The 26,662-nt window shown below is 40.5% G+C and overlaps 1 protein-coding gene across 1 annotated transcript; it reads left to right on the top strand.

The window, feature by feature from the left end:
* Positions 1 to 1,016: 1,016 nt before the first annotated feature.
* Positions 1,017 to 24,221, top strand: PSMD11 (proteasome 26S subunit, non-ATPase 11). The gene is made up of 14 exons (XM_075177359.1): positions 1,017 to 1,162; positions 1,519 to 1,620; positions 3,544 to 3,668; positions 13,084 to 13,155; positions 13,412 to 13,469; positions 14,548 to 14,742; positions 15,169 to 15,313; positions 15,865 to 15,925; positions 16,505 to 16,567; positions 16,711 to 16,836; positions 18,458 to 18,493; positions 18,989 to 19,040; positions 21,545 to 21,687; positions 23,521 to 24,221. The coding sequence occupies exons 1-13, from the start codon at positions 1,072 to 1,074 to the stop codon at positions 21,685 to 21,687; spliced, it is 1,269 nt and encodes a 422-aa protein (XP_075033460.1). The 5' UTR covers positions 1,017 to 1,071; the 3' UTR covers positions 23,521 to 24,221.
* The last annotated feature ends 2,441 nt before the right edge of the window (positions 24,222 to 26,662 follow it).

The following is a 26,662-nucleotide window of genomic DNA, read 5'->3' as shown; positions in this document are numbered from 1 at the left end:
TATAAAACCTAAAGGACTATAAACCCACAGGTGAAGTGTTCCTATATACATTCTGTAGTGCCACTGACATTAGACAGCAGATCTGTGTTTGAGTGTAATAAAGTAGTACCTACACGCACCACCTTAAAAATGAAATTTAGTTGGTGAAGCAGCTGTGACATGTATATTCATGCCCTGTCTGTATGAATCCAACAATCTGCATTTCATCATCAGCTACTTATATAGCGCTACTAATTCTCAGAGCCATAACTTAGGGGCATATTCAATTAGCTTTCCGATTCGCGGTAACGCGCGTTACCGCGAAAAGTGCGCGTTTTTGCCGGTATTACGGTACCGCATTAACGCGGATTTTCGTACGCAACCCTATGGGCTGCGAACGAAAATCCACGTTATTTCGGTAACGTGTATTACGTTTCGCGGCGGTTCCGGCACGTTACCGCAAATCGGAAAGCTAATTGAATATGCCCCTTAGAATTCTAGTGCCTAGGGCGAGAAAGACAAATGCCGCCCCCCTAGCCCTCAATTTTAACCAAGATAACCTAAAATATTCCTAAACTGCACCCTCCTTCAGTGTTGTCCTGGGCGGCGCAGCCAATTAACCTACAAGTCAGTGTGTTCTTGAAGTGTGGGAGGAAGCTGGAGCACCCAGCGGAAACCCACACAAACTCCACACAGATAAGGCCATGATCAAGTACCAAACTCATGACCCCAGTGCTGTGAGGCAGAAGTGCTAACCACTAAGTCACTGTGCTACCTCCTGCTTCCTTTTAGTACCACCCATCACTTCACATAAAAACAAGTGATACAAACGACGGGCGTGGATAGCTAACCTGCCTAGCAGCAGAAGGGCAGACAACCCAAACTAAACAACCCGTAATTATGACTAATAAGGAAACTAACTTCCTGCAATGCCGCCTATCGGAACACTATTCCTTTATTTCTGCCTTAGAACTACACTTCCCACCATCCACCGCGGCACCCACCGGAAAAGACACAAACAGGGGGGGTGGACTTCCGGCTAAGCTACTTCCGGCCCGGAAGAGCTGTGTCAGGGTGCAGGAATAGGGCAAGATGGCGACAGCGGCTGTGATTGAGTTCCAAAGAGCGCAAGAAATGCTTGTGACCGACAAGGCTGCGAGTATAGATATTCTCCAGTCTATAGGTAAGAGCACTGTAATATGGGGAGCAAAACGGTGGGAGCAGGCAGTGCTGCCTGTAGGAGACACATGAAGAGAGGTTGGGGGTATTGTAGCCAATGGTGGAGAGACAGTATGGCATTGTTATAGTTATGTGGGATGGAGAGTGTCTTATACTCAGTTCTGTACTTGTAGTTCTATGTTTGTTACAGCATATACTAAATGAGTGTGTGTGTAATATATATATATATATATATATATATATATATATAATTTTTTTTATTTTTTTTTACACATTTTATATATTGGAGGATATATTTTTGTGTCATGTATATGAGAGTAAGGAAGCTGTGTTTAGACGCTGTTATTGTTTGCATCACAGTGAAACGAGATATCCAGGATAGTGATGAGGAAGCCGTACGCGTTAAGGAACAGAGCATCCTGGAGTTGGGTGGGCTCCTCGCCAAGACTGGACAGGCAGCAGGTGAGTTCAGATAATGAAACCGCAGTGGGATATCTTGTGTTTATGTTGTGTTAGTGTTAACAGTTACTGTCTGTGCATAATGTCTGTAATTAAATTATTCCTTAATTTGGTTCTCTAATATGTAGGATTTATCAGGGCCACATTGTTCATAAACTATTAATGTAGAACATTTCTTTTACACACTTTTGAGACTTTAGCAAGTGTTAATGTTTTGTACTATCTAATTGACACTAGAAGATTCCTATATGAACCTACAATGTCACAGAGGTCTTGTTTTAAACGCAGTTCCTTGGTTATTTTTACCATTGAAGATGTCATCCATCTTATCTAACTATTAGGAAAGTAAACTTGAATGTATGCTCAGCAACAGGGTACAATACATCTCCTTTAAAAGAGTAAATAAACTATATATGAGAATATGTCAAAGCTTATATGTTTGGGCTGAATAATATAGCTAAAAATATAAAATGAGTATGCCATCTTTTCAATTTGCCGCACAGGATGGTGGTGCTTCTCCATTATATTTACTGTTGGGCTACACAAAAGTCTATGTGAAGGGTTTACCAGAATACTCTACACTGTTGGATTTACAGAGAGGGCCATGCCAGTAGTTGGCACAACTGCATAAACCACAGCCATTTGGCTTATATAATCATTCATTGCATGAGATATATTGGCCTCATGTTTCGCTGTTTGTGATTGAGATGGGAAATGCTAATTAAACTTCACTTATTAGTGCACCATCAATACTTTCAGATGCGGACAATATCTGCAGGTTTGTTAGAAAGTAAAGTATTATTTCTCCACTACCTTAGATGGCTGAAGCTCCTCCCACATCATTAGGCTAGTGTGCTCATAAGAGTTTTTTTTACAAGTCAAATTTTAGGCTACAGTCATTTCAAATGCTACTAGTCCTACTCCTGTGTATTACTGCACCAATGTACACAGCACATTTCTGCGAAGCAAGTCTGCTAATGTCAGTCATTTGCGACTTCTGTGTTAGAGATGCACCTCTCTCATAAGTTGGCAACCTGCTGTAGAGGAATGAAAGAACATGGTATAATAGTCAGTTCTGTAATTCACAACCTTTGCTATATACTAATGTCAAATAGTGGCTTTGCATGTTCTATAACATAACCTCAGTGGAAAGTCATAGTAAAACTAAACAGTACATTTTATCCTTTGTCCATACATGAAAATGTAATTTATATTGAGTTTAGAGGGGCATAAGTTGTGTGTTTGGAAATGTCTTTCTCTATACCACATGTCTAAAAGTAGCTCCTGTTTATGTAAGGAGGATTAAATACATATCATTTGTCAATTAGTATCTGATTTCCATTGAAGTGAAGGCCTGTTTTTTCTTACAAAATTATTGCAGCCTTTTGTTTTTATTTTCATTGGAAGTAGATAAGTTTAATGACCTGATTAAAAGAAAAAACACACACATGCTGAATCCATTAGCAAGTGATCAGGCATTCGCTTTTAAATCCACTATCTAAACAGAAGTTTTAAAAATGAATTTCCTGCCAGAGCCCTTACCTGAATAGATTTTATGCATTGATAGTGACACCTGATGCAGATGGACCTTTACAAAGTAGGATCCGACATGCAGAGGTGACTGCAGCTTGCAGTAATGTGTGGCCCATTCCCTGCTGTATGAAGCAGCCTCTTTAGTCCGTTGACATCATAATAATGGGAGGTCCACGTTTATTGAAAATGTAGAGATGGTGATTTTAAACTAATGGTTGGTTGGGAAATTTTTAAAACCACTCTTTAGAAAACTGATCTGTCCTACTTTTTTATTTTTTTTAATATAGTTTAATTTACACTAGACTGACCAAATCTATTTAGTTGTTATGAATGATGCAATGTTGTCATTGGTGTCTGTCTCACATGCATTTTGGTATGTTTTTTTTGTTGTAGAGCTCGGTGGACTCCTGAAATATGTACGTCCGTTCCTGAACGCCATCAGTAAGGCAAAAGCAGCCAGACTTGTGCGGTCCCTGCTGGACCTGTTCTTAGACATGGAGGCTGCAACTGGGCAGGAGGTGAGATATTAGGGACTCCCACACAAAATCAAAGGGGGTTAAGGCCCGGTATTCTCCTGTTATATGTGGGTGATAGGTGTTTTTCCCAAAACAGCATAAGACACCAGAATGGCAATGCAGCCTGGAGAGTGTTATAAAGTGGGTAATAGTCTACTTGGCTTAAAGTAAAAATATACATTTTGCAATGTTTGTCAAATTAGAATATTTGGATTAAATTTAAAGTCCGTCTTTGCATTAATTGGGAATTTTTTAAATAAGGGTTTAATCAGCATTAGAGTTCTTATGGGTTTACTTTGTAAATGTAACCTCTATCCTATATTTAATAGAGTATAACTAAGATAGGATAGTGGTTCTATTTGCAAAACACACTTATGTGTATTCTGCACATTTAATTATGAAATGATCCAGGTATTGTAATTTTAGATGCATATTAACTATTACATTTTTCTCTTCCTTCATAACCTACATATGATGACAGTGTCCTAGATTTAATTAGGGCAGTTTCGGACAAATGTTTTGGAACATTGCAATTTTCTGACTAGGAAACCATGGTGTTGTAAAGCAATGAGGCGCTCAGTCAATGTAACACTTCCCTTTTCACATCGAACTGCTGCATGCAGCCTTCTTGGTCTTTTTGCTAATAAGTATAGTGCAATCTTAGGAGGGATTGGTGGCCCTCCGATCATGGACAGCTTACTTTGGTGCTCTAGCCAGAGCGCCTTCACTTTGAAAGCCTGAAGTGCTGTGTGCCTGGACCTACACCATGAGTAGTGACCCCAAGGAATTATAAGGGCTCTTTGCATTATCTTCCTAAGGAGGACCTAAAGACTCGCTACCTGGAGCACTTTGTACATTATGCACTGGGTGAGATTATATGTATATGTCTTAGGCTTTCTGTCTTGATTTGTCAGATGAAGCCTTCCCAATACACCTTAAAGATACACTTGCTGAGTATGTCATACTTCAAAACGCTGTGGTTTCCTTGTCCGAAAAAAAGTGCTTGTCTGGCGTTGCCCAGACTTTACAGAACATGAATTTACTCCAGACAGTTTAATGAGTTTGACTAGAGAGAAAAGTGGATTGTATCCACAAGTGTGCTTGCAATTAGTCAGGCTCCTGGTATTTGCCACATAAACTCCGAAAATACATATTAAGTTATAAACCTGACTCTCAACAATAAAGAATTATATTTCCTAACTTGACTTCGATCTTAAATTAAAGCAAAATCAGCTAAGAGCAATATTTTCTTTTATCTTTATTCTGATTTGTATAGCAGCCCCTAACCCCTCTAGTATTGTGCTGTCCCAAATATTTACATCAATGAACCATTCTATATTATGATATTATCAACACCCTCTAGTGGTGCTAAAAACTCAAACCTTATGCATACATCTGAGTATGTATGAAAGCTGCCAAACCTTGGGGAGCCACATTTTGCCTTTAATATGTTACTTTCACAGCCCCTCAGTAGCTGAAATAATTTTTATTATTGCCCCCCCTCTCCTCTCCAGTCAATACCCTAAGGGCAGTGTTCGGTACACAGGCAGATTTGGCTGCATGACCTGCAACCAGATATTTCCAATTTAGTGGCACATGCATGTGGCCAAACCTGGTCTGAGTGCTGAATGGTCGCAAACCATGGGGCACAAGTGCTATGGTCAGACAATCCAATGTACATGGTCTGAAAGAATTTTCTTTAGATCTGATCAAATGTTAATCATGATCAGCAGCCGTTTTCTTCCCATATGCTGTGATTTTTTTTTTTCTACTTAGTCTCAAAACCAAATGATTGGCCTTCAACATGGTGTATACAGGCCTCAGTAAAGCAGCCTTCTGCACAATCATGGTGTGCCATGTATGAAAAGAGCAGCGATACCGCCACCATGCTTCTATTTGGGTGGGGGATTACAATGAAGCCTTTTCCTCTGATATGTTTGGGAAAACTATACCTCTCCTATAGATGCAAATAGTGCAGAGAGAGAGTTGTTTTGGTAACTGTTATGTGAAGGTAAAGCAAGTTATAGGGCAACAAATATACAATACAGGTCATATCTAATTTTGCTTTTCTCTTAGAGAAGAAGCCTTGTTAGTTAGACTAATAAACTGTCTTCTCAGTTATCATCATTTATTTTTATGACAATATATTGTAATGAGTACATTTAAGCAGAATATTAATCGTGGATGCAATTATCTTGCGTGGCGTACACACAATTCAGGATTAGACCTGACAGGGACAATGACAGGTACATAGATTCTGATAAGAACAATGGATGGATGCAATTAACAGAATAAATGACATGGCATACAGAAACCGTTCAGCATAAGATATGACAGGAATAAGCGAGGAAGGAGGACAGTGGGAAGACATAGGATAGTGGACATTGCCCATAAGGACTTACATATTAAAGGGGGGAGGGGCTCATGAGACAATAGGCAGTGGGTTCTGCTATAATGCAAGCTACTGGGTCAGCATAGTTCAGGTTCCTTGATGATACATTGTTCTGGAAGATCTGTATGGTGCAGAGGCCTAGATTGTGTCGGGTCAAAGTAGTCCTGAAGGCTGGATGATGGTGGGGCCTAGGAAGTGTTTAGGCCAAGGTGTTCTCCACCAGGGCGCGGGTTCTCACCTTGGAGGCACCAGATGGTGTGGTAGCGGCACCCTTTAGGAGGAGACCTGCAGCACAGGCAAGCAAATGAAGCAGGGGCGGTAGCAGGCTTGGATTGTTTATCTCGACTTCAGATGGTGTGGTGGTGTTGGCCGCAAACGGGGTCTTGGAGAAACCCCAAATTCTGTGGAGGCCAGAGTTGCATACTCGCCATCCTGCAGCAAGGAGGGTTAGCTTCCTTGGTCACCAATCATCAGGTGTGGTTAGACAGAGCGGTGAGACCAGGGGGCTAGTCCAGAGTATGGGCCCCAGTAAATGGTGTACGCCATTCCACAGGGGTTCAGTCTAGCAGTAGTCTGTGTAGCACCGTGCGTTACAGGGGTTACTCAGTGTATAGCATTACAGTGGACAGTCAACCACTGATACTGTATAGCAAGTACTCAAACAAAGTCTGAAAGCAGTGGGTTATTGTGACGTCACATCTGGATGGAGTGTATGCTTCAGGTTATGGCTTGAGTTAGCCAGCCATTACTTACAAAATGTCAGGCCTAAGTAGTGGCTGGCTGACTCTGTCACTACAGGTGGGTGGGCCTTAGTTTCGAGGGTGGCTTTGGGGGAAAGAGAGGTGGACTGTCAAGTCTCTGCCCTTGCTCTCAGAGACGTTTGGTTGTAGTGGTGCTCTATCCAATGGTCTTCCAGTGGCTGGATTTCACCATATCAGGCATTGTGAGGCCGACATGCACTGCAGAGTACCATGATAAGTTGGCCGTTAATCAAGGTTGTGGTCCTGTGCTACTTCTCTGGAGCATTTCATCTAGCTTGTTTTGGAAAATAGGAACCAGTATCAATGAGAGCTTAATTCCTCGAACTAGAGATGGTGGGACATTTTGGATCAATGGATAACTGAATCTGGTTATAAGCTGGAGCTGCCAGCTTCAGACGCAGTTCGGGTCACTGTAGCATCTCAAAATAAGACGTGGGTCACATGGGCAGTCAAGCCACAAGTGTGTGTCTGGGTCAGATGGGGTAAGGCAAAAGATATTAGGCTTTAAAAGAGCCAGATGTTCACGAAAAGGCATTCGACAGGCTTTCCTGGCCCTTCATGTTCAGCACCCTCAATCAATTTGGTCTGAAGGGGGAATTTATGTCGGCTATCCAAGCCCTATATCACCGCCCTTCCTTGTCAGTCTTGACGAATGGATTATTGTCCCCCACCTTCTCTCTGGGTAACTGCACAAGACAAGGGTGTCCTTTATCACCCCTACTGTATGCATTATGCATGGAACCCAGACATCTCTGGGATCCGGATTGGCCCCGACACTTCAAAATCTCGCTATTCGCCGACAATGTTCTTCTGACACTTTCCAACCCCCTAATTTCGCTCCCAAATTTACTTGAAGAACTAAAGATATATGGCTCCCTGTCAGATTATAAAATAAATAATTCCAAATCGGAGGCTCTTTCGCTTCAAACTTCCGACACGGTAAAAAGTATCTTAGAGTCGTCATTTAAATTCCAATGGCGACCTAAAGCGGTTCGCTATCTAGGGGTCCAGATCACCAAAGAATACAGTCAACTGTTTAATGCTAATTACACCCCCTTCTAAACTCCATTAAAAGTGATCTCAAAAGATGGGATCCGCTGTTCATCTCCTGGTTCGGTAGAATAAATGTAATAAAAATGAATGTTCTACCCCGAATTCTATATTTGTTCCAGACACTACCTATACCAGTCCCAGGGGCATATTTAGCGAATCTTCAACTAATATGTAGCAGATTTATTTGGCAGGGGAAAAAATCGAGACTCAAAAAATCCTGTCTAGCCAAACACTCACAATCGGGAGGATGTGGATTGCCGCTCTTTGACCAATACTACCATGCGGTCAATCTAAGCCATATTATTTCTTGGCAGACACCCCCGGGGACCAAGAGATGGGTCAACCTCGAAAATGAACTCACACCAGAACACATTCTTAGCTTCTTACCCTGGCTTCCCCGCAGCCAGAGGCCGGCCTCGGTTTATTCTCACCCCACTATACAGCTTACACTTGATCTATGGGACAAACTACACAAGAGATGGAAACTCACCTCGTATCCCTCCCCTCTCACACCACTCTGGCACAATCCAGACTTCCCTCCCGGTAACACCAAATCTTACGCAGCACCTTGGCAAAAAGCGGGGATTGCTCAATTTACCGATATTTTAGGGATATACGCCCCCCCCCAATCTTTCTCGGATCTGAGAGAAAAGTCTAATCTCCCGCCGACCTTGTTTTTTTTGCTTACATCCAAATTAGAAGCTTTATACAATCAAACTGTAGAACGACCAAACTACGTAGCCCCACGCCCTTTGAGAGATGCTGTATCAACCGAGTTGGAGCCCAGGGACTGATATCCTTGGTCTATCATGTACATCTAGAAAGTAGTCCCATCAAATTGTTCGAGTCCGCTTGGGAACGTGATATTGGCAAAACTTTGGATCAGGAGGGATGGTCCCGGCTCAGAACCAGGATCTCTAAGATATCCATTAACACATTGATTAAAGAAAACACATTTAAGGTCTACACAAGATGGTACCTGGTACCCACGAGACTTCATAAAATTTACCCAGGTACGTCAGACCTCTGCTGGAGGTCCTGTGGTGGGGTCGGATCTTTTTACCACATATGGTGGACATGCCCCTTTATATCCAACCTATGGGCCCAGGTTTCCAACTTAATCTCTAACATTCTGAAGGACGTGGTTTCTCCGGACCCTTTCTTTATGTTACTATGCTCTCGAGACAAATCACTCAATAAGTTCAGTAACAAGCTGGCACAAAGTATATGTGCCGCAACACGCCTTCAAATTGCTAAGAATTGGAGGTCACCTTGCCCACCGAACATTCAAAGCATAACCTCCCGGGTTTGGTATATAGCCTCAATGGATTATATCACAAGCCTCCTACATGATAAAGTTAGCAATTTTCATAAGATCTGGGATCCCTGGTACACTTGCCATCAGTCACCTATGCCTGCCACTCAGTAACTTGTTTCACCTCCACATTGTGGTCTTCTAATCCCCTGTATCATCACTCCCTTTAAATATGGTCTTTCTCTGTTATTAACGTACCCCTAACCCATCATGAAGGTGAAAACCAATTCTCTCCTCAATCTACTCATTAGCTTCTCCCCTGAGACATGTCGCTCTCTGAAGGTGGGTTGCGCAGGTCGCTCCCCCCTAGGAGAACCCATTGAATCCTTCTTATTTTCTTTTCTTCCCCCCCCCCCCCCCCCCCCTCTTTTTCATTCCTTTTCTCTTTCTCCTCCTCTCTCCCCTCCGCTCTTTCTTAACCAAAAAAAAAAACAACAAAAAGGATTCTAGGGAATTGGAGGAAAGAAAAAGTACAATTAATATTGCAACAAAGGGTAAATTTCCCCATATTTTCAGATTTTGTACCGTATTGTATACTTTTGGAACTTTTACTCCTCCTTTCTTTCCTGTTCCCCAATTTTGTTGCTATATTGGTATTGTTGTCAAAAATAAAGAATTTAAAAAAAAAAAAAAAAAAAGAGCCAAATGTTTAGAGGAAGTTGATCCAGAAGAAATGGGTTGTCAAGGGGTAGGGGAAACCCTGATGTTAATGGATCTACTGGCTCAATGGATGGAGCTGGCCAAACCCACATCCAGTCACAATGCCATTTTATCCTCACTTGTTACATTAGTTTTGATCATAGATGTACATTTGCTGATATTATTGTCTGTACTGGTAAGACTTTTAAGCTATTCCTATATTGTTATAGCAAATGTTCCAGGAAAGAAACTCTACATCCTATAGTGTAGATGTGTACAGGGTCAATGCCGGTAAAGTGCGCACTCACTTCTCCGTTTGTTTAATAACCTGGTGAAGGTTGATTCACTTTCCTCCACTGTGCTCCGTGTTCTCCCCAGAAAATGTTGACAGCCAGGTGGCATCAAGAAGCAGCCGGGTGCAAGCAGTTATAATACTTTGCAATAATAATGAAAAATGTTGAAGGTTATTGCCCACACCTGTCAGACTGGTGGTCGGTGGTCTAACACACACTGCTGTCTGTAGTGCTCACATAGTGCCTGTTATACTAGGAGAAACAATTGTTTACCAGGGTTTCCCAAACCCAGTCCTCAGGGCTCCCCAACAGTGCAGGTTTTCTGGATCACATGTGACATAATTAGGACCACCTGTGGATCTGTTACAATGTGTCAGTCAGTAATGAATACACATGTGCTCCAGCAAGGAGATATGAAAAACCTGCAATGTTGGGGAGGACTGGGTTTGGGAAACCCTGGTTTATTCTATTATAATAGGACTCTGTTGGACTCCAAGAGCTGGGTGGCAAGTAAAACCAGCCGGGTGGAGCTCCTGAGAAATAGGTGCTGTGGAGAACACTGGTGCTCTTTGCACCACTGAACTCAAACATGCATTTCCTGGTGTAATAAGTAGTTTATTCACTACGACCTCACTGATATTCTGCTCTGAATTCTAGTCAAACAGTTTTTTTGTTTTTTATGAAAATTGATCTGCAGTTACGTGCTGCTTTACCCTGCACTCCAGTTTAAAATACAGATACCAAGCTTCTGAAGTTTGTGCTTACACCCACTGATGATCTTTACCGATGATGACTCTACTCAAGAGTTCACTGCTGACATCACCTTAGGACAGTGTTTCCCAAAGCCAGTTCTCATGGACCCCTAACAGTGCAGGTTTTCCAGGTCACAAGTGATATAATTATACCACCTGTGAATCTTTCAAAATGTGTCGGTAATGAATACACCTGTGCTCCAGCAAGGAGATATTGAAAACATACACTGTTAGGGGTACCTGAGGACTGGGTTTGGGAAACACTGACTTAGACCCTGTTACTTGTGAAACATTAGTCTTGGTAACTGAAGCTCCTGCCAAATACACCCCAACAATTGTCCTCCTTTTATGATCACTAAGGTCTCCTCTTGTCCATGCTAGCCCCAATCGTAGGCAACCAGGGCAGTCCCACATTTCGTATACGTGGCCCTGACCATGTGTGATATAAATTGCTTAGTTAACGTATGAGCCACAGCTGTGCAGAACCCTTTGTTGTCAATATACTTGGTATCCATCATTTACCCAAGTGTTTTTGTGGTACGATCCCTGTGGTTGTAGCTACTCTGTTCTGAAATACTTCAAGATGGCCCTTGCTTGACCACCTGGTCTTTAAAATAAAGTAGGCTTTTTCAACTATGCACACATTTATAAGACATACCAGCACTGTAGAAGGTTTGTAGTGTGTAAATAAATTGCTGACTTTATTTAATCTTCCTGATCAGAGTTGCTATACTTGTCTGAATTGGTGCGGCTTTCTGGAAGAAATAAATTAGCAGTTTCATTCTGAGTTTGACACCACCATCTTACTGCATCAGTGTGTCAGGAACCTCACATCACTACTCTGCGCAATTGGGGATCCTAGTCCGTTGACTTTCTGGCTCTAGCCTTGTTTTTCACTCCATTGCTCTCCTAACACCATGGCCCTGTTCCTTTCTCAAGCGGCCCTGTCTTGATCACACAGGTCACTGTTTCCCGCAAGATCAGTGCATTCATAGCCTCCTGCTGTGAACATTCTGATGATCTGACTACTAAACAGATTCACTAATCATATAAAGATCATTAGCATTTCAGCATACAACAGTTGTGTACCTTGCTGCTCTAATCCAAGATCCTAGATAAATCCGATCATTTTGTAACAAAATTATATATAGGCAGTGGGAATATGGCTGGGTACACTACAAAAATTTCCGACCGTTGTGTTATCTACGATTGTACCAACGACTGAAGTTCTAATCAAAATATTGTGACTCCATACTCTCTGAACCGATAAATGGCCTCCCAGCAGGAATATGCTATATCAATTTTAAATGAATTAAAAAAAAAATTAAATACACAGAGGAATAGAAAAAAAACATGTAATGTTAATATACTACAGAATTGAAGAAATGAACACATGGCGCATCAGTACATAAAAGCTACTTTAATAAGAATATGTATTCTCACAGTGTTAACAATGCGTGTTTACACTTTCATACAGGAACACATAAATGACATGGAGCGTGTAAAACAGGCTTATTATTGCTTCTCCATTAAAAGAACACAATTCCCGTTTGCTTGACGTTTTGACACCGCACTACTTGGGAGACGTAGAGACAACATCATAAATTTAAATATACACGCCCAGAAAGGCGTCGCCGATGGAGGAACTATCGTCAGAATGTTGGACACACTGCAGGATTGGAAGGGCGTTGTTCCATTGCTGAACGAGATGTTCAGTTTAAAAATCAAATGAAACGATACCATGAGCTTTGGAACGACAATTGTTCATTGTCTCAGTGTACACACTAATGTGATATTGGGTCGTTTATCATCCAATTGGCCTAATACTCGGCTTAATACACTGTAGTGTGTACCCAGCCTATGTCTAATTGGCTAACGCGTGTGGTCATTACGGACTAAAACACGAGGAAATTCTGATCTTATAGAGGAGGTCTATAAAACTATGGGAAAAAGTCTTTTTTTTTTTTTCATGTTTAGTATTCATATATGGGGATGGGATTAAGCTGGTAGCATTTCACTTTAAATAGGTATAATTTGTAAAATATTGATTTTTCAAGATATATTGTAAGTTTATGTAATTGTTATGCAGTTAATTTCTTTGCAGTAAAAGTATTATTTTGGTGAACCTTGTTTAATGTTGTAATGTTTAGGGGATGTTGAATAATGGGGCATACTGTATCACACAATTGTGTAACCAGTGAGCTCTCTTGTAGGTGGAGCTGTGCTTAGAATGCATTGAATGGGCTAAGGATGAAAAAAGGACCTTTCTACGGCAGGCACTTGAGGTAAGTTGGCTTATTCTGTGATAAGTTTCCTAATTAGACAGTATGTAAATGTTCAGTTGCACAAATGTAGACAGAAGGAAATGGTTTGGAATCTTGCTATAAACGTATCTTTGCAAACATAATCCACTTATTTGTCAATATTCAGTGAGTAGTTATTTTAATATATATATTTACTCTTTTGTCATATTAGTTTATAAGTGCACCTCACAACATCAATGTTTTATGCTACTTGTATAGTAATAAGATCTTCTCTTAGGCTCGGCTTGTCTCGCTCTACTTCGACACTAAGCGTTACCAAGAGGCACTGCAATTAGGTATGTGATCCAGCAGATGGCGGTCTTTTTCCTCTTTTCTGTGCCTTAACACTGATTCAGTTGTGCTTTAAAACTGATTCAGTTGTGCTGCCAATGTCTTTCTTAGGCCAGACTTGGTAAATACGTTTAGGTTTTAGACACCTTGGGATAAATGTATGAAGCAGAGTTTTCCGGTGGGTTTGAAAAAACAGTCAGATTCTAGCTATCATTTATTTAGTACATTCTACAAAATAACTAGAATCTGGTTGCCATAGGCAACATCTCCACTTTTCAAACCCGCAGGTAAACTCTCGGCTTGATACATTTACCCCATTTGAATTAATATTGTGAGTGCAAAAGGATATTAAATGGCGGACACTTGTATTTGGGGCATGTAAACAATTTGGTATCCATTTTAGGAACTGGGATTTAAAATTTTAAACATCCTACCTACAAAGCTGAACAGTTTGGGATTAGTTGCATAGCATCTAATTTATATCGTAAATATTTAAATCATAGTATCTAACCTCTTTCCCCAACTTAATCCCTTTTCTGTCAGGGAGGTGGCAGTTTAAGTGCCTCATTTAAGGTGCTATTTGTCAATCCTCAGTGTTATATAAGACTGTTATTTCTTCAGGCAGGATCTGTCTAACTCACAGAATGTAGCAAAGGAGGAATCATTGTCTCCTCTTCTACTGTTCATTCCCAATTTGGGATCCCCTTCTCAATCTGTTTCTTCCCTGCAGATACCTGCAGGGATACAATACAGAACCAGCAGTCTGCTCTCTGACAGCATGTTCTCCTCTACTGCTGATGCATCTGAGCTTCCATGCCCTGAGAGGTCTCCTCATACTCCACATACATATTTTTAATGGCTGTCCTTGTTAGTTTTCAGCTGGATAACAGCTATTTAACCTAACTCTTTAGTTTTGGGATATAGTGGCCTTACCCTGTCAGCACTTTTTAGGGGCATTTCACAGATGTTTTCTGCCTGCAGACTTCAGTTGTAGGTTGACTCTTGACCTGCAAATACAGAGCTCTTGTGAGCACCCAGCAATGCACTAAACCTTGAACATCTAACTTGTTCACTCTTCACCAGGTTCACAGCTGCTACGAGAACTGAAAAAGATGGATGACAAAGCCCTTTTAGTTGAGGTTCAACTCCTGGAGAGCAAGACCTACCATGCCCTTAGCAACTTACCCAAAGCCAGAGCAGCGCTAACATCTGCCCGCACCACGGCCAATGCCATCTATTGCCCTCCCAAGCTCCAGGCCGCCCTGGACATGCAATCAGGTTAGTTACTGTCTTTGTCTTCACAGTTCAAAATGTTTTATGTTGTTTATCAGAATAATGTGAGGAGAACCATCCCCTTTCAGCATTTTAGGCTGTACCTATTTGCAGCCTGCAATAAAGGTTTAGTCAACATCAGTTTTATTGCCAGTGACACACGTTGCATTTAAGGTGCACCTGTTACCTACTCACAACCGAGGCGGCCATTTTGCAACCTTAATTCATATATACATAAAATTGAAGCCCGATTAGCTCACTAGTGACAAAACGGAGGATGAAGCCCAGTACGTTGACTATAGGAACAAGTGACATCACAGGATGAAGCTTATATTCCTCACGGATTTTGCTGTTCTTTACGGCTTTGGTGGGCTGTTGGAGCTGGGGGCATCTTCTCCTATCACAGATAATATAACCTGCTGTGCTTTCCAGGTATTATCCATGCAGCAGAGGAAAAGGACTGGAAAACAGCCTACTCCTATTTCTATGAGGCATTTGAGGGAAATGATTCCATTGACAGTCCCAGAGCTATAACAGCCCTGAAGTACATGCTGCTGTGTAAGATAATGCTGAACACGTAAGTATGATCTTTTTATGTCTCCTTCTATTGTGAATATTCATGAACGTTGTATATCGTTTGCTTAATTGGAGCTATTTTGTTTTAGACAAATCTGTATAATTGTGTTCTACAGTCAAATTTGTTTCATTATTGTAATAAAATGTTGCATATTCTAGATTTTCTCTGATTCTACTCCCAGCTCTCCATAATACAAGCTTACTTTATCAGTTTTCAGACTGTTATTAATGCAAATAGGGATGGTGTCACCCCTATAGAGGCTAATACAGTTATGTAAAGTTCATGTATTCTATGGTTTGATCATCGGCACGTTTAAGCCTAGATCCTGCATGATCAGGAACAACAAGATCTGAAGTTTTGCAACAGCTTAAGACAAACAGATTTTCTGTAATTATCAAGCAGTCATTTATCTCTTTAAACTGTAATTAGAAGATTTAATTTTCTAAGTCAGACAAATGACCTCCCCAGGATTGTGGAAAGTAGGTTCTGTGGACCGGGTTTCCATTTGAAAAAGGTACATATGTTTATCAGTGTTGTTTTTATCCGTACAGACCTGAAGATGTGCAGGCCTTAGTGAGTGGGAAGCTGGCACTCCGTTACGCTGGGCGGCAGGTTGGTATAGAGCGCTCTGTATTCTGTGGATTAAACATTCTGAACACTTGAGTCATTTCCTATACTAGAGATAATGGTCCAATAAGAGACTTGCTGGATCATATGGTAAATGTTAAATGGAGTACAAAACATTTTGTCACTGTGGGAGGCTAGACCGCTTTGCCAAATCAAATAAATTCTGTCGTAGTATGGACCTGTGTGAAATTTTAGTGACTCAACCTATAAGTGTTAACTTGAAGTGCACCTGTCGTTTATAAACAGTGGAGGCAGTCATTTTATGGGGCAAATGAATAGTCATGAGGATGCTAATTTTCTCTAGTCTTTGACAACCAAACAAATTAAGTTCCATTCATTAGAGCTTGAACTGCTTTGATCAAAAAATACCTAGGTGCTTGCTATGGGTTACAGCTTATGGGTCTTTTTTTAACACTGTATTTTTAATATACGCCTAAATATTTGTCCAGCAGTAGAGCGACAGATTGTTTTACCCCTAGGAGGCAGGACACTTCTCCCTATAACACTCCAGCTCCTCCCTCGTTTGTGATCCCAGACAGCCAACATAAGTATTTTGTTTTGCAGACAGAAGCATTGAAATGTGTGGCCCAGGCCAGTAAGAACCGCTCTCTCGCCAATTTTGAGAAGGTAAGTTAATCCTCGGTAGAAAGAGGGAACAAGGCTCTCATCCTACATGTTTTAGCTTGGATGGCATTTTTCTAAGTCGGATGACTGTAGGCTTGCGAAATACAGCTTCATAACCTGTCATTGCTGCATGGTTTCTTCTATAGGCGCTGACAGATTACAAGGCAGAGTTGCGGGAGGACCCAATCATTAGCACTCACCTGGCCAAACTCTATGATAACTTGTTGGAACAGAACCTTATTCGAGTCATTGAACCCTTCTCCAGAGTACAGGTAAGAGATGGGCATCACAGGGAAGTCATGTTTGAGGAATAGTTCTCACTTGGCTTTGAGTTGGGTTTTGTTTATCTTCTGGGCAGTAGTTCTTCCATATTAGAGATCCAACTACCACTGTGTTGGATAGTAAAGATAGCGCTCCAAAAGTGACATCACAAGTGTTGATCTGACCAAAGACCATGGATCAAGCGGTGTGTAGATTTTCTGTATTGGGGATCAATCTATTGTATCAAAACAAGGGGTAAAAAATGTTTGCTTACTATAAATATGAATTTAAGGAGTCATGCTGGAAGCACTGTGGAAATGGAGGAATGCCTATCCCACCCATAGTAAATCCGTTATTTACATAATGCGTCTGTGCTCACCAGGCTTCTTCCGTGCTTATTAATTGAATGTTTCAGTAGTGAGTTTTACTCATACCTATCCTAAACAAGACACACAACTTCCACAAGAAATAGAAAATGAAAATAAGTAATAATGATCACTAAAAACTCTGAGATTTAAGCCATAAGATATGAAAAGGGATGTATGACCAGCCATAATTTTTTAAAATAGGTCCTGGTAATTTTATAGAAGGAATCTGGAATAGCTAGTAGTCCAGAATTGGCCAATACCTTTATTTTAATGAAAGAGTGCAAGAGACACGCACTTACTCCTTGTTGCAGCACTTTGATACCAGGATATTTAGGTTGTATAAAGGCTAGCCCTGTCATTGTCTGGGAAATTGTGCCCTCCATGAGCTGAAATGTCATTCTGGCGACAGATGAAAAAAGCAGTAAGATAACATGGGGCCAGGGATAAGGATAAGGTCCATGGGTGCTTTGGCCTATCGGTTAGTCCGAACATCTGTACAAGTTCGCTTAACAGAGATTGAGACATTTCCTACAGTATTAGTAGAGGTACTTTACAATGATAACTGGACTTATATGTGTGTTATAAAACAGTACATTTATTGAAAATTAGCATATATATTTAACATCAGTATCTCTATTTTTCATCACTGTTAATGGAACCAGCCAAGAGGTTTGTATTTACCAATAGTCCAGAACTGCAACCCATAAGTTAAGAATTTTAATTGGGCACATGCCCCCTTAACCCCTCCCTGTGAAATAACTTGTTGCACAATCGGTTGTTTCTTCTGTTGTCCACAATGACGATTTAGCTGTTGAAGGATACAGTTTCCTAGTGAATGATGGTCTAGGCTACCTTCTATGTAGTCTGAATGATGACCTGCCTCTGAAGCACCACGGTGTTGGAGACCGGTTCATTGTTGGCTGTTTACCCTCCCTTCATTGGGATTATCATGATTTTCTTATATTAGTGACCTCTTGTAAAGCTAGTCATAATTTATGTCCCTCTAGACATTCTGGGACCTGTTCTAACCCTGATACATATGCACAACAGTCATGTCTGAAAATGATCAAGTATTTACAGGAACGAGACATCAGAGAGCCAGTGACACTGATCTTGCCAGACATCATACATTATTTCTATAGCTTTTGGGCATATAATTGTTTTTATTCGTAATCTGTTGAAATTCAGAAAGGAGTTCTTACAACAATACTTACTAAAGTGTGTCTTGTTAAAGAATAAATGTAACGATTATTATTCTTTATAGATGGATCATGTATCCAGTCTCATCAAGCTATCAAAGGTGAGAATTGAAAAAGAACAAAGCTGTTGTCTGTGCTTATTCTTATTACTGCAGATATGTTATCTAGCACAGTAGGCTTATAGTTTTGTCACAACATTTAAGCTTTCAGCCCATCATCAAGGGTCCTCATTTTTTCCTGAGTCCCTACTCTTATCTGTTTAAAATATCATTGAAAAACAGTTAAAACCAGGTACAATTACCTAATTACTTGTGATAAGTAGGTTGTTTTTATATCACACCCAAATAACCTTATATAGGCTATTTAGGGTCTAAGTTTCACATGATGTGAAGACAAGATCTCAGCCTGTAAGGGCATGTCCATAAGCACTTAGTTAATGGTATTGCTGACCTTTGTTTCTTCTCTTATTGACATAGATTTTGTTTATTTGGTGTAAAGTAGTTATTTTGTGTCTACAATGATGGGCCAACACTGCTTTTGTATATAATAATTGTTTGAACCCATTTGGCTAAATTTTCTTTTTTTTTTCTTTTCAGCCCGAGGTAGAACGCAAACTCTCCCAGATGATCCTAGACAAGAAATTTCATGGTAAGCTGTAGAAATAAATCTAAAATGGTGTTATGTGAATGAGACCTTTGTGTGTGACATTGACTCATGTTCCAAGCTCCGAACCTTGCAAGGAAAGGAAGGCTTTAATGTGTTGTTACATGTAGCCTAAACAAGACTTTCACAGCCATCTGGGCACACTTCATTAGCCAATCAGTGCAGAGGATTAACAGCGGCTCAGCAACCAGCCTGCATTCTAGAGATAAGGGATCAGGAAGATGGGTGCTCTCTGGAGGCCATTTAAATACTTGTTACATAAAGAGCTTAAGACTCCTACTTGTGTTACTTTTGGGGCAAAAATCCCATTTAGCTACAGGCTGTGTCAAAGCCGAGAACTAACCAGCATTGTCATGATCCCATCTTATTACAAAGTCACTGTTAGGATTATGTATTATTTATGTTTAAACACAGCTTTGAGGACAGAATAGCTGCAATATATTTTGTATGCACAAACCTTTTTTTTCTACTCTCCTGTTTTCTTGTTGGGTAAAAATTACCCCCAAAAATTGTAGTTTCAGCTAGTGTCTATTTTGACATTTCCTGCACCAGTTTCCATTATTGAGGTGTCAACTTCTGAGTAGCACCAACCCTAAATGGTATCTCCACATAAATGTAGTATTTTAATCCAATGTGTGCTTAAAGGGGGTAGCCTTTTGTGGGGCTCCTTTTAGCCATGACATCCAGGCTCCTGACATTGCCATACATCAGGGCTGGACAACCCGCGGCTCTCCAGGTGTTGTGAAACTACAAGCCCCAACATGCTTTGCCAGTAGTTGGCTAAGCTGATAGCTGACAGGGCATGCTGGGACTTGAAAACGCAAGTACCATGGATGAAGCAAGTTTTCAAAGACTTATATGTGGTAGAAAATAAATCGAAATCTAGAATTCCTCAATGTCGGGAACTTCCTATCCATTCCCCGAATCATCTGTTTCTCCTGTGTGAGTTTTCGTCTGTTTTCATTGAAGATACCAGCTTCAATGTTGTTGTGACCAATCGTATCCCATTTTTGTCTTTGTTCCCTCCCCCTTGGTTATTATATGTAATCAGTCTCTGCCCATATGAATACAAACTCCTGTAAAATATATCCTTGTATTCAGTGAGAAGTGAGGTTACTTGTCACATGTGAAAGGGTTTAGAGATCTAATGCAAAATTGTCAGTGAAGGTAAACTACAATTCCATGTGGACATCGCCTCATACAAGCAACTAGTTTTACCTCAAATTAAAGCCTGTGTATTATACAGAATAATGTAAAATAAAAATGATGGAAGAAGCTGCACAGGAGCTCCGTGGTCTGTGGCTGCCTGCTCTAATGTGGTGACAGAGCGCCTTTATAACGTCTAGTATCCTTTTTATTTTTATTAAAGGGGACTTATTTATTGCATAAAATAACCTTGGAGGGAGAAGGGTACAAAGAGGGATTCAGTTGTATAGGTGTCAGCAGTATCTTCAAATAAACAATTCTGTGTTTTTAGTATAAGAGGATGGCAGAAATGTACCTAGTGATCAGGGCTAATGGGGGGGGACACAATGTAAGGCCTCTCGCTAGGTTACTGTGGAGTCAGTATCTCCCCTAATGGTTCTGGTGTGTGCAGCTACTCCCTCTTCCGATTTCTTTTTTGGCTTTAGTAGACCTTTGTGTAATATCCTGTAAGACTCCTTCACTATCAATTCAAAGAGCTTTTTTTTTTACTGCAAGGGAATATCACCTAAACAGAAGACTCTGGTCGAGATCCCCACCTCCCCAACTAGCACACAGTAATCTTATGCCCGGTCACCTGTAGTTTGGGAGATGCTTTCCCAAGTCGGAGCTGTAACTATTGCCTCTTCCAGACCATAATAAGTATGAAAGAAAACTCCTCACAGGTGATTGGACAAGCTTCGGCAGTTGTCCAATCACCTGAAGTGACAACCTTTCACACAAGTTGATCTATCTAGTTAAGTAGATACCATTCAGAACATGAGCATAGTATTTGGCTTTGGAAGAGTTTTATTAATATATTGGCAACTCACAAAAGATGAACTGCGGTGTTGCTCTGTAGTAAAAATGAAGCTGTCAGCTACACACAATGGAAGCATCCATGTTGTACATTAAACCTGCAGCCTATCTGTTTGCTAGGTATTAGTGACACCACTAAGGCACTAACGTGGCTTGTCTTCCATTCATGAGTTGCTGTTCCCTAGTGACTTGATGGGTTACGTTCTCATGAATATAGGTCAGGCCATTTAATGGCAGCCTTCAGTGTTTAGATGACCGGTCATTTCAAGAGTCACATCTGCCAAGTCCACACATAATAAGTAAGCTCATTTTTCTTATAATGGGGAAGAGGCTATGCCCACATATGTGTTCTCCTTCAGGTTGTTGCAGAAACCATACATTGGTCTCCTTGTCACATCTCTAAATATATGGATCTTGTATCAGCTTTTTAAATAAGGCTGTCAGAATGTAAGCATATCTGTGATATGGTTTCTATGTCCCTTTTACAGGTATCCTAGATCAGGGAGAGGGGGTCTTGATAATTTTTGATGAGCCGCCTGTAGATAAAACATACGAAGCTGCTCTGGAAACCATTCAGAACATGAGCAAAGTGGTGGATTCTCTGTACAACAAGGCCAAGAAGCTGACATAGGTGAGTGGATGACATTGAGGTTACAGAATATAATACACAAGTGAAACGCGTGGGTTCAGAGAACTTGTGCAGATCTGCCAGTGAATGTAAACCACACTTCTATATGAAGCAACTGGTTTCTGTTTTATGTGGTGACATAACACCTTTGTGGCTGCTGGTATCCTTATGTAATAATAGCAGGTACATTATTCTCATTATTTTACATATGAGAAGTGTGAGCTTACACAATTAATGTGTAGGTTTTGAATGGATGCGGCCAAGCTGCAGTGGGTTACATAGTACTTTTACTGTAATCGTTATGAAAATAAGAGGGACCGTTGAGAGTGGAAGAAAACGTACCTGTCGCCAAGATATAATGGGCTGATACAATATGCAGCCAATAAATTCATCCAAACTATCGCCTTATGAATATTGGTCATGGGGGGCCTCAGTGATGTCACTGGATCATAAGTGAATTGATGTGCTACATTCACGGGAACATTGGTTCAGACTACTAAATGGCTGCCGTCAAAATGTTTAGATGACGATTGGTCTTTAACTCGAGCTTTTGTCCGACCCTTTAGGCATTTACAGTGCTTGTGTAATCTTTCAGTCAAAAACTGAAAGTGCCCTACAAGCAGTGCAGCCAGCCGTTGTTGGCTAAACCAGTTTGCAGCTTCAGTTTGCTGTGAACAAGTAACATCACTGAGGTACAGCCTGGCTTATTTTTATGAGGTCCTGGTGAGTTGATAGTCTGCTCCTAGTGAATATTAATTCAGACCACAACAGGGATGAGAATATGCTGGTACTTTTTGGGATGGTCACATTCTGACATTAAAATCAGTAATTTGTTTGTGTGGTACCCACAAGAATTGTACATTTTGGTTTTTTTAGAAGCCTTTCAGAAACTGCCAGAGGAGAGTGCCCTTGAGCTTCTAGGTGGAAAGATGAGTGAAATAAGGCACCTTTTTTTTCCTGTGCCTGGCTCTTCAGTTTTTTGGTTTTTTTGTAGGTAGTGAATGAGGTGGCGAGGCTTAATGACATCATTGTGATGTCATTAAGCCCCATTCGCCAGTGGCAGGAAATAGCTGTGGTGGGCATGTATATGTGATTTTTAACTTCTTTGAACCCCCTCCCCTGTGTGCTAAGGACGGGTCCCATCTTTATCACAGAACGGGTTAAAGGGTCCGTGTCTCATAACTGTATAATTGTGTAATCGTCATAGAGGTGTTTTTCACAATGTCTATCTGATATATGTAATGCTATGTCAGTAAATGAAGTAAACAGACAAAGATAAGTCCTTATTTTGGAATCACAAGGAAACGATGCATCCAAACAGATGGTCAAACACAATACAGTTTCTAAGCTTAGCTTTGCATATGTTATACCGTTTCCTAATTTTGAGGTTAGGAACGCAAGATGTCTCTAGAACAGGATGAAATTGTATTAGGGGTATAGGAAGTGGCAAGCAGATTGCACAATAGTATCTGGTGACGAGTGTTGCTGAATGATAGTGATGTATCCATGCAGACACTGGAACCAGCACCTCTGCTTCTGCTTTTCACACATCACAGAATGTTTTGCGCACAGGGCTGTAAACAGTAACATTTGTCAGTTGCATATTTAGGCTGATATGTACTAATTATAGGATTTCAGAATGTGTCCCCATTGAGCACAACCGTATAATGGATGCTCCTTATAATGGGAAATGTTAATTTATTGGAGGGGAGACCCTAATATTAGAGGTATAATCAGCTTGGGTGTTGGTGTAGCTGGTACTGAAGTCTGTTAATATAGATAGCAGCCACGTGGGGAAATAACTCTGTATAACACTTATTTCTTTCTATTCCACAGGCCATATAAAAAAAATTGTCACTTGAAGAATCAGAGCGGCAGGAACAGCGGACAACTCTCCTCCTCATGTGGGATAGTGGAAAAGGGGCTGGGGTTACTGAAGGGAATTTTTTTTCCCCCTCTCTCCTCCATTCTTCAAAGAAATATCTTTTGTTTAGAATGAATGGTTTTTAAAGTTCTATTAATGGGTGACTCCATATAGACAGAGCCCTTCCAGGTTCTGGGTTAAATGTGTGCTCTATTTCCACTATCTCACCATCCCATATCCTGGGGCTGGGGTAGAATATTTGCTTGTTTTATAGGTTTTTCTGTGTATTTACCCGGAGCAGTGCTGTTGGGGGGTCTTTCTTGAGCTCACCCATGGTCCCCGGAGCCTCTGGTCTCTTGGAACAAAACATAACTATGCTGCTGTGTACCATGTGGGTTCTCCTAGCAGTCAAGAAGAGTCATGTTTGGGAGTCCATGGTTCAGCTTCAACAGGGAGCCCTCACTTCTGATAAATTATATAAACGGGTGTGCTGCTTGCAGGGATTTAATGAAACAAAAAAATGACGTTGCCGCTCCTGTTACCACTCCCCCCGTCCTTGCTGATGTCCTTTGGGTTTCAATGTCCCATAAGAGGTGCACAATTTCCACCCAGCTGAAACCAGAGTATATCTGATGTTCAGATGTGTTCCAATAAAGATCTTTTTTTTTTTTTTTCTTTTTTCCTTCTCTTTGGTGTTTTCTAAACATTTGTGTGTATGCTAGAGGCTGTGACACTGACATGAGTGTGTGCGGAAGGTATCGATTCAGTCCTAAAACCACATCACTGGGTTAGTGCAGCTGGTTGTGGATTAAGGTGCTTTGGTAACCTACATGCAGAGAAGGAAGACCTGTTCTGGACTGAGCCACTATTAATAACACCACCTGCTACATGAATGAATGAATGAGGTGCCTCATGGAAGACCCTAGTTCCAGGGGAATGGATAAGCATAAAGCTATTCCTAGTAATTGATTACATTTTGTGTGCCAGGCTGTGTGTAAGTGGTAGGTTCACTTTAAAAGAACTGAAGCTTTGTAATGTCCTGCACTGACACCCTCCCCCTTTTGTTTTCATAAAATTAATTGATAAGTTAATGACAAAGTAAATGTTTCTACAGCAAAAACTAACATAATGAGTTAGATTGTGAAGTATTAATGACTTAAGTTTAATGAACGTTGACAAAGTATACATAATTTTTTTTTAACAAATTATATATATATATATATATTTATTTATTTATTTGAAAGTGCCATCTGCATATGTTATGCAGCTCAAATCATGAGCTATATCAGTTGCTAGTAGAGATGGCCTATATACACCGTCAACTCCATCCACTGTGCACACTGTGTGATCGGTCAATGACTACATAAGACAAGATGTGGTCATTAGCCATTTTGACTTCCCACCTGTCCCAGTTGAGATTTGGACAGTCCAGGTTTAAACAGGATTGGAAATCTTTGTCAACCTGTTCTCCTCCACAATTAAAGCCATCTTAAATGTGTACAATTGTGATAATTCTAAGAACATATATAGCTTACAAGTTAAGTAGCCTACTAGCTGATAAACAGGTTGTGGATAATACATATTTATTTAATAGGTGTTTGAAACTTGGTAAATATGCCATAGGTCTCTATCGTATATTTTTCTAACAGTCTTATTACTGCTCTCGGTATACAATGTTAAAAACAAGCTGTATTAAAAGGACTATTACATTGTATGTCTAGATTATATGTAAAAAGGATGGTTTGGCATCTTTAGACATTCACTCAAGATAAATCATTTCTTGGTCTCAGGTATAGCTTACAGCCTTACAGAACTTTGAGAATGTGATGGATTTTAGGTTGTATGTGAAGAGGTAATTCACCATTAAACCTCAAATATAAGGCAGTTATACCATAAATATGTAGATGTAACTACAGAGCAGGTAAAACTTCTATTTCTTGTTAAAATATATTTATTACAGGCTGAATAATATATAATAACTGGACTGTTTGCAATTATATATGTTCAACAAACTTTTACGCTTGCAGCAAGTTCCCATGAGGCAGCTGGTCCTTTGACAGACAGTGTGAGTGACAGCATGTCAGACGTGTGCATAAAACTGGTAGGGTCAGAGGTGTCACATCAGCTTTAATTGCCTATAGATCCCAAGACCAGACTGTCCTAAAAATGTGGGAAGGGCTTGAGCTGCCTGTAATGAAGAGTGGATGTAATACATTACAGCCAATCACAGCTGCAGTGGAAAGTTGGGAACATTTTTCTTATATGAAACTTTCAGTTTTGGGGTTTAGTGGTCTTTTACATTATATTTACATTTACTGTGTAGTTAGGTCCAAGCTATTGCTTTCTTACCTATTTTTAGGTGCTGGTAGAGATTTGTGACTGTTATTATCCCCTGTTAAGTTCTATTTAAATGTAATTGTCTTTTTGGAGGTTTATCCATGAGGGTAGGTTCACAGCGTAGACTTTTAGATTAGTTTTAGTGATTATAGCATGTTGAATGATTCTTTCTCCAGGGCTTGAGACTTGCTATTGTTTTGCAAGGATGGCTGTGTTGAGCTTAGATGTGTTCATGATAGAAACAGGTATCTGCATGTCTTGGTTGTGAGATCAGTGTTACTTTCTCTTCAGTCCTATGGATGTAAACGTGTGAGAACAGCTTGAAAATGCAGGTGACAAAGTGAGTGTTGTTAGTGTCCTTGTATGACACAATGCAGGTCTTAGGGCAGAGAGGACATTAGCCTTGGAACTTCAGATTTAGACAGAACAAAGCACCAGGGTTTGACCATAGTCCAGTATACGTTTTAATATAGGTATTATTTGTTTTTAATCTTGCTGAAGATTAAGGGCACTGGTATGTCTTCTGCCCTGAGCCTCACTCCTCCAGGCCTGCTGGAATGCTGCATTATATGAGAACAAAAGAAACCTATAACCACTAAATGCAGAGGACAGACATTGTGTTGGCTGAACCAATATTTGTGAAAATGAAGCTGATCAGATCAACTACTGGCTTCTATCAGATCAATAGGTTGCTTATAAAATGGCTGTGTCTGCTATATGTAGACAACTAGTGGACTTTAAGCAAAAACTCCCACATTTGTTTTTTTTTAATCTGTG

The sequence above is a fragment of the Mixophyes fleayi genome, chromosome 6 (genome assembly GCF_038048845.1).
Source record: "Mixophyes fleayi isolate aMixFle1 chromosome 6, aMixFle1.hap1, whole genome shotgun sequence".
Lineage (NCBI taxonomy): Eukaryota > Metazoa > Chordata > Amphibia > Anura > Limnodynastidae > Mixophyes > Mixophyes fleayi.
The sequence above is the reverse complement of the archived record's forward strand: the minus strand, read 5'-3'. Positions and strand labels throughout refer to the sequence as shown.

Bases quoted from the DNA above. Each gene is read 5' to 3' on its own strand.
- PSMD11 (XM_075177359.1), top strand. From the start codon at position 1,072: ATGGCGACAGCGGCTGTGATTGAGTTCCAAAGAGCGCAAGAAATGCTT. The intron at 13,470-14,547 runs GTATGTGATCCA...ACTCTTCACCAG, and splicing joins CCAAGAGGCACTGCAATTAG to GTTCACAGCTGCTACGAGAA. The intron at 15,926-16,504 runs GTTGGTATAGAG...TTTGTTTTGCAG, and splicing joins TCCGTTACGCTGGGCGGCAG to ACAGAAGCATTGAAATGTGT.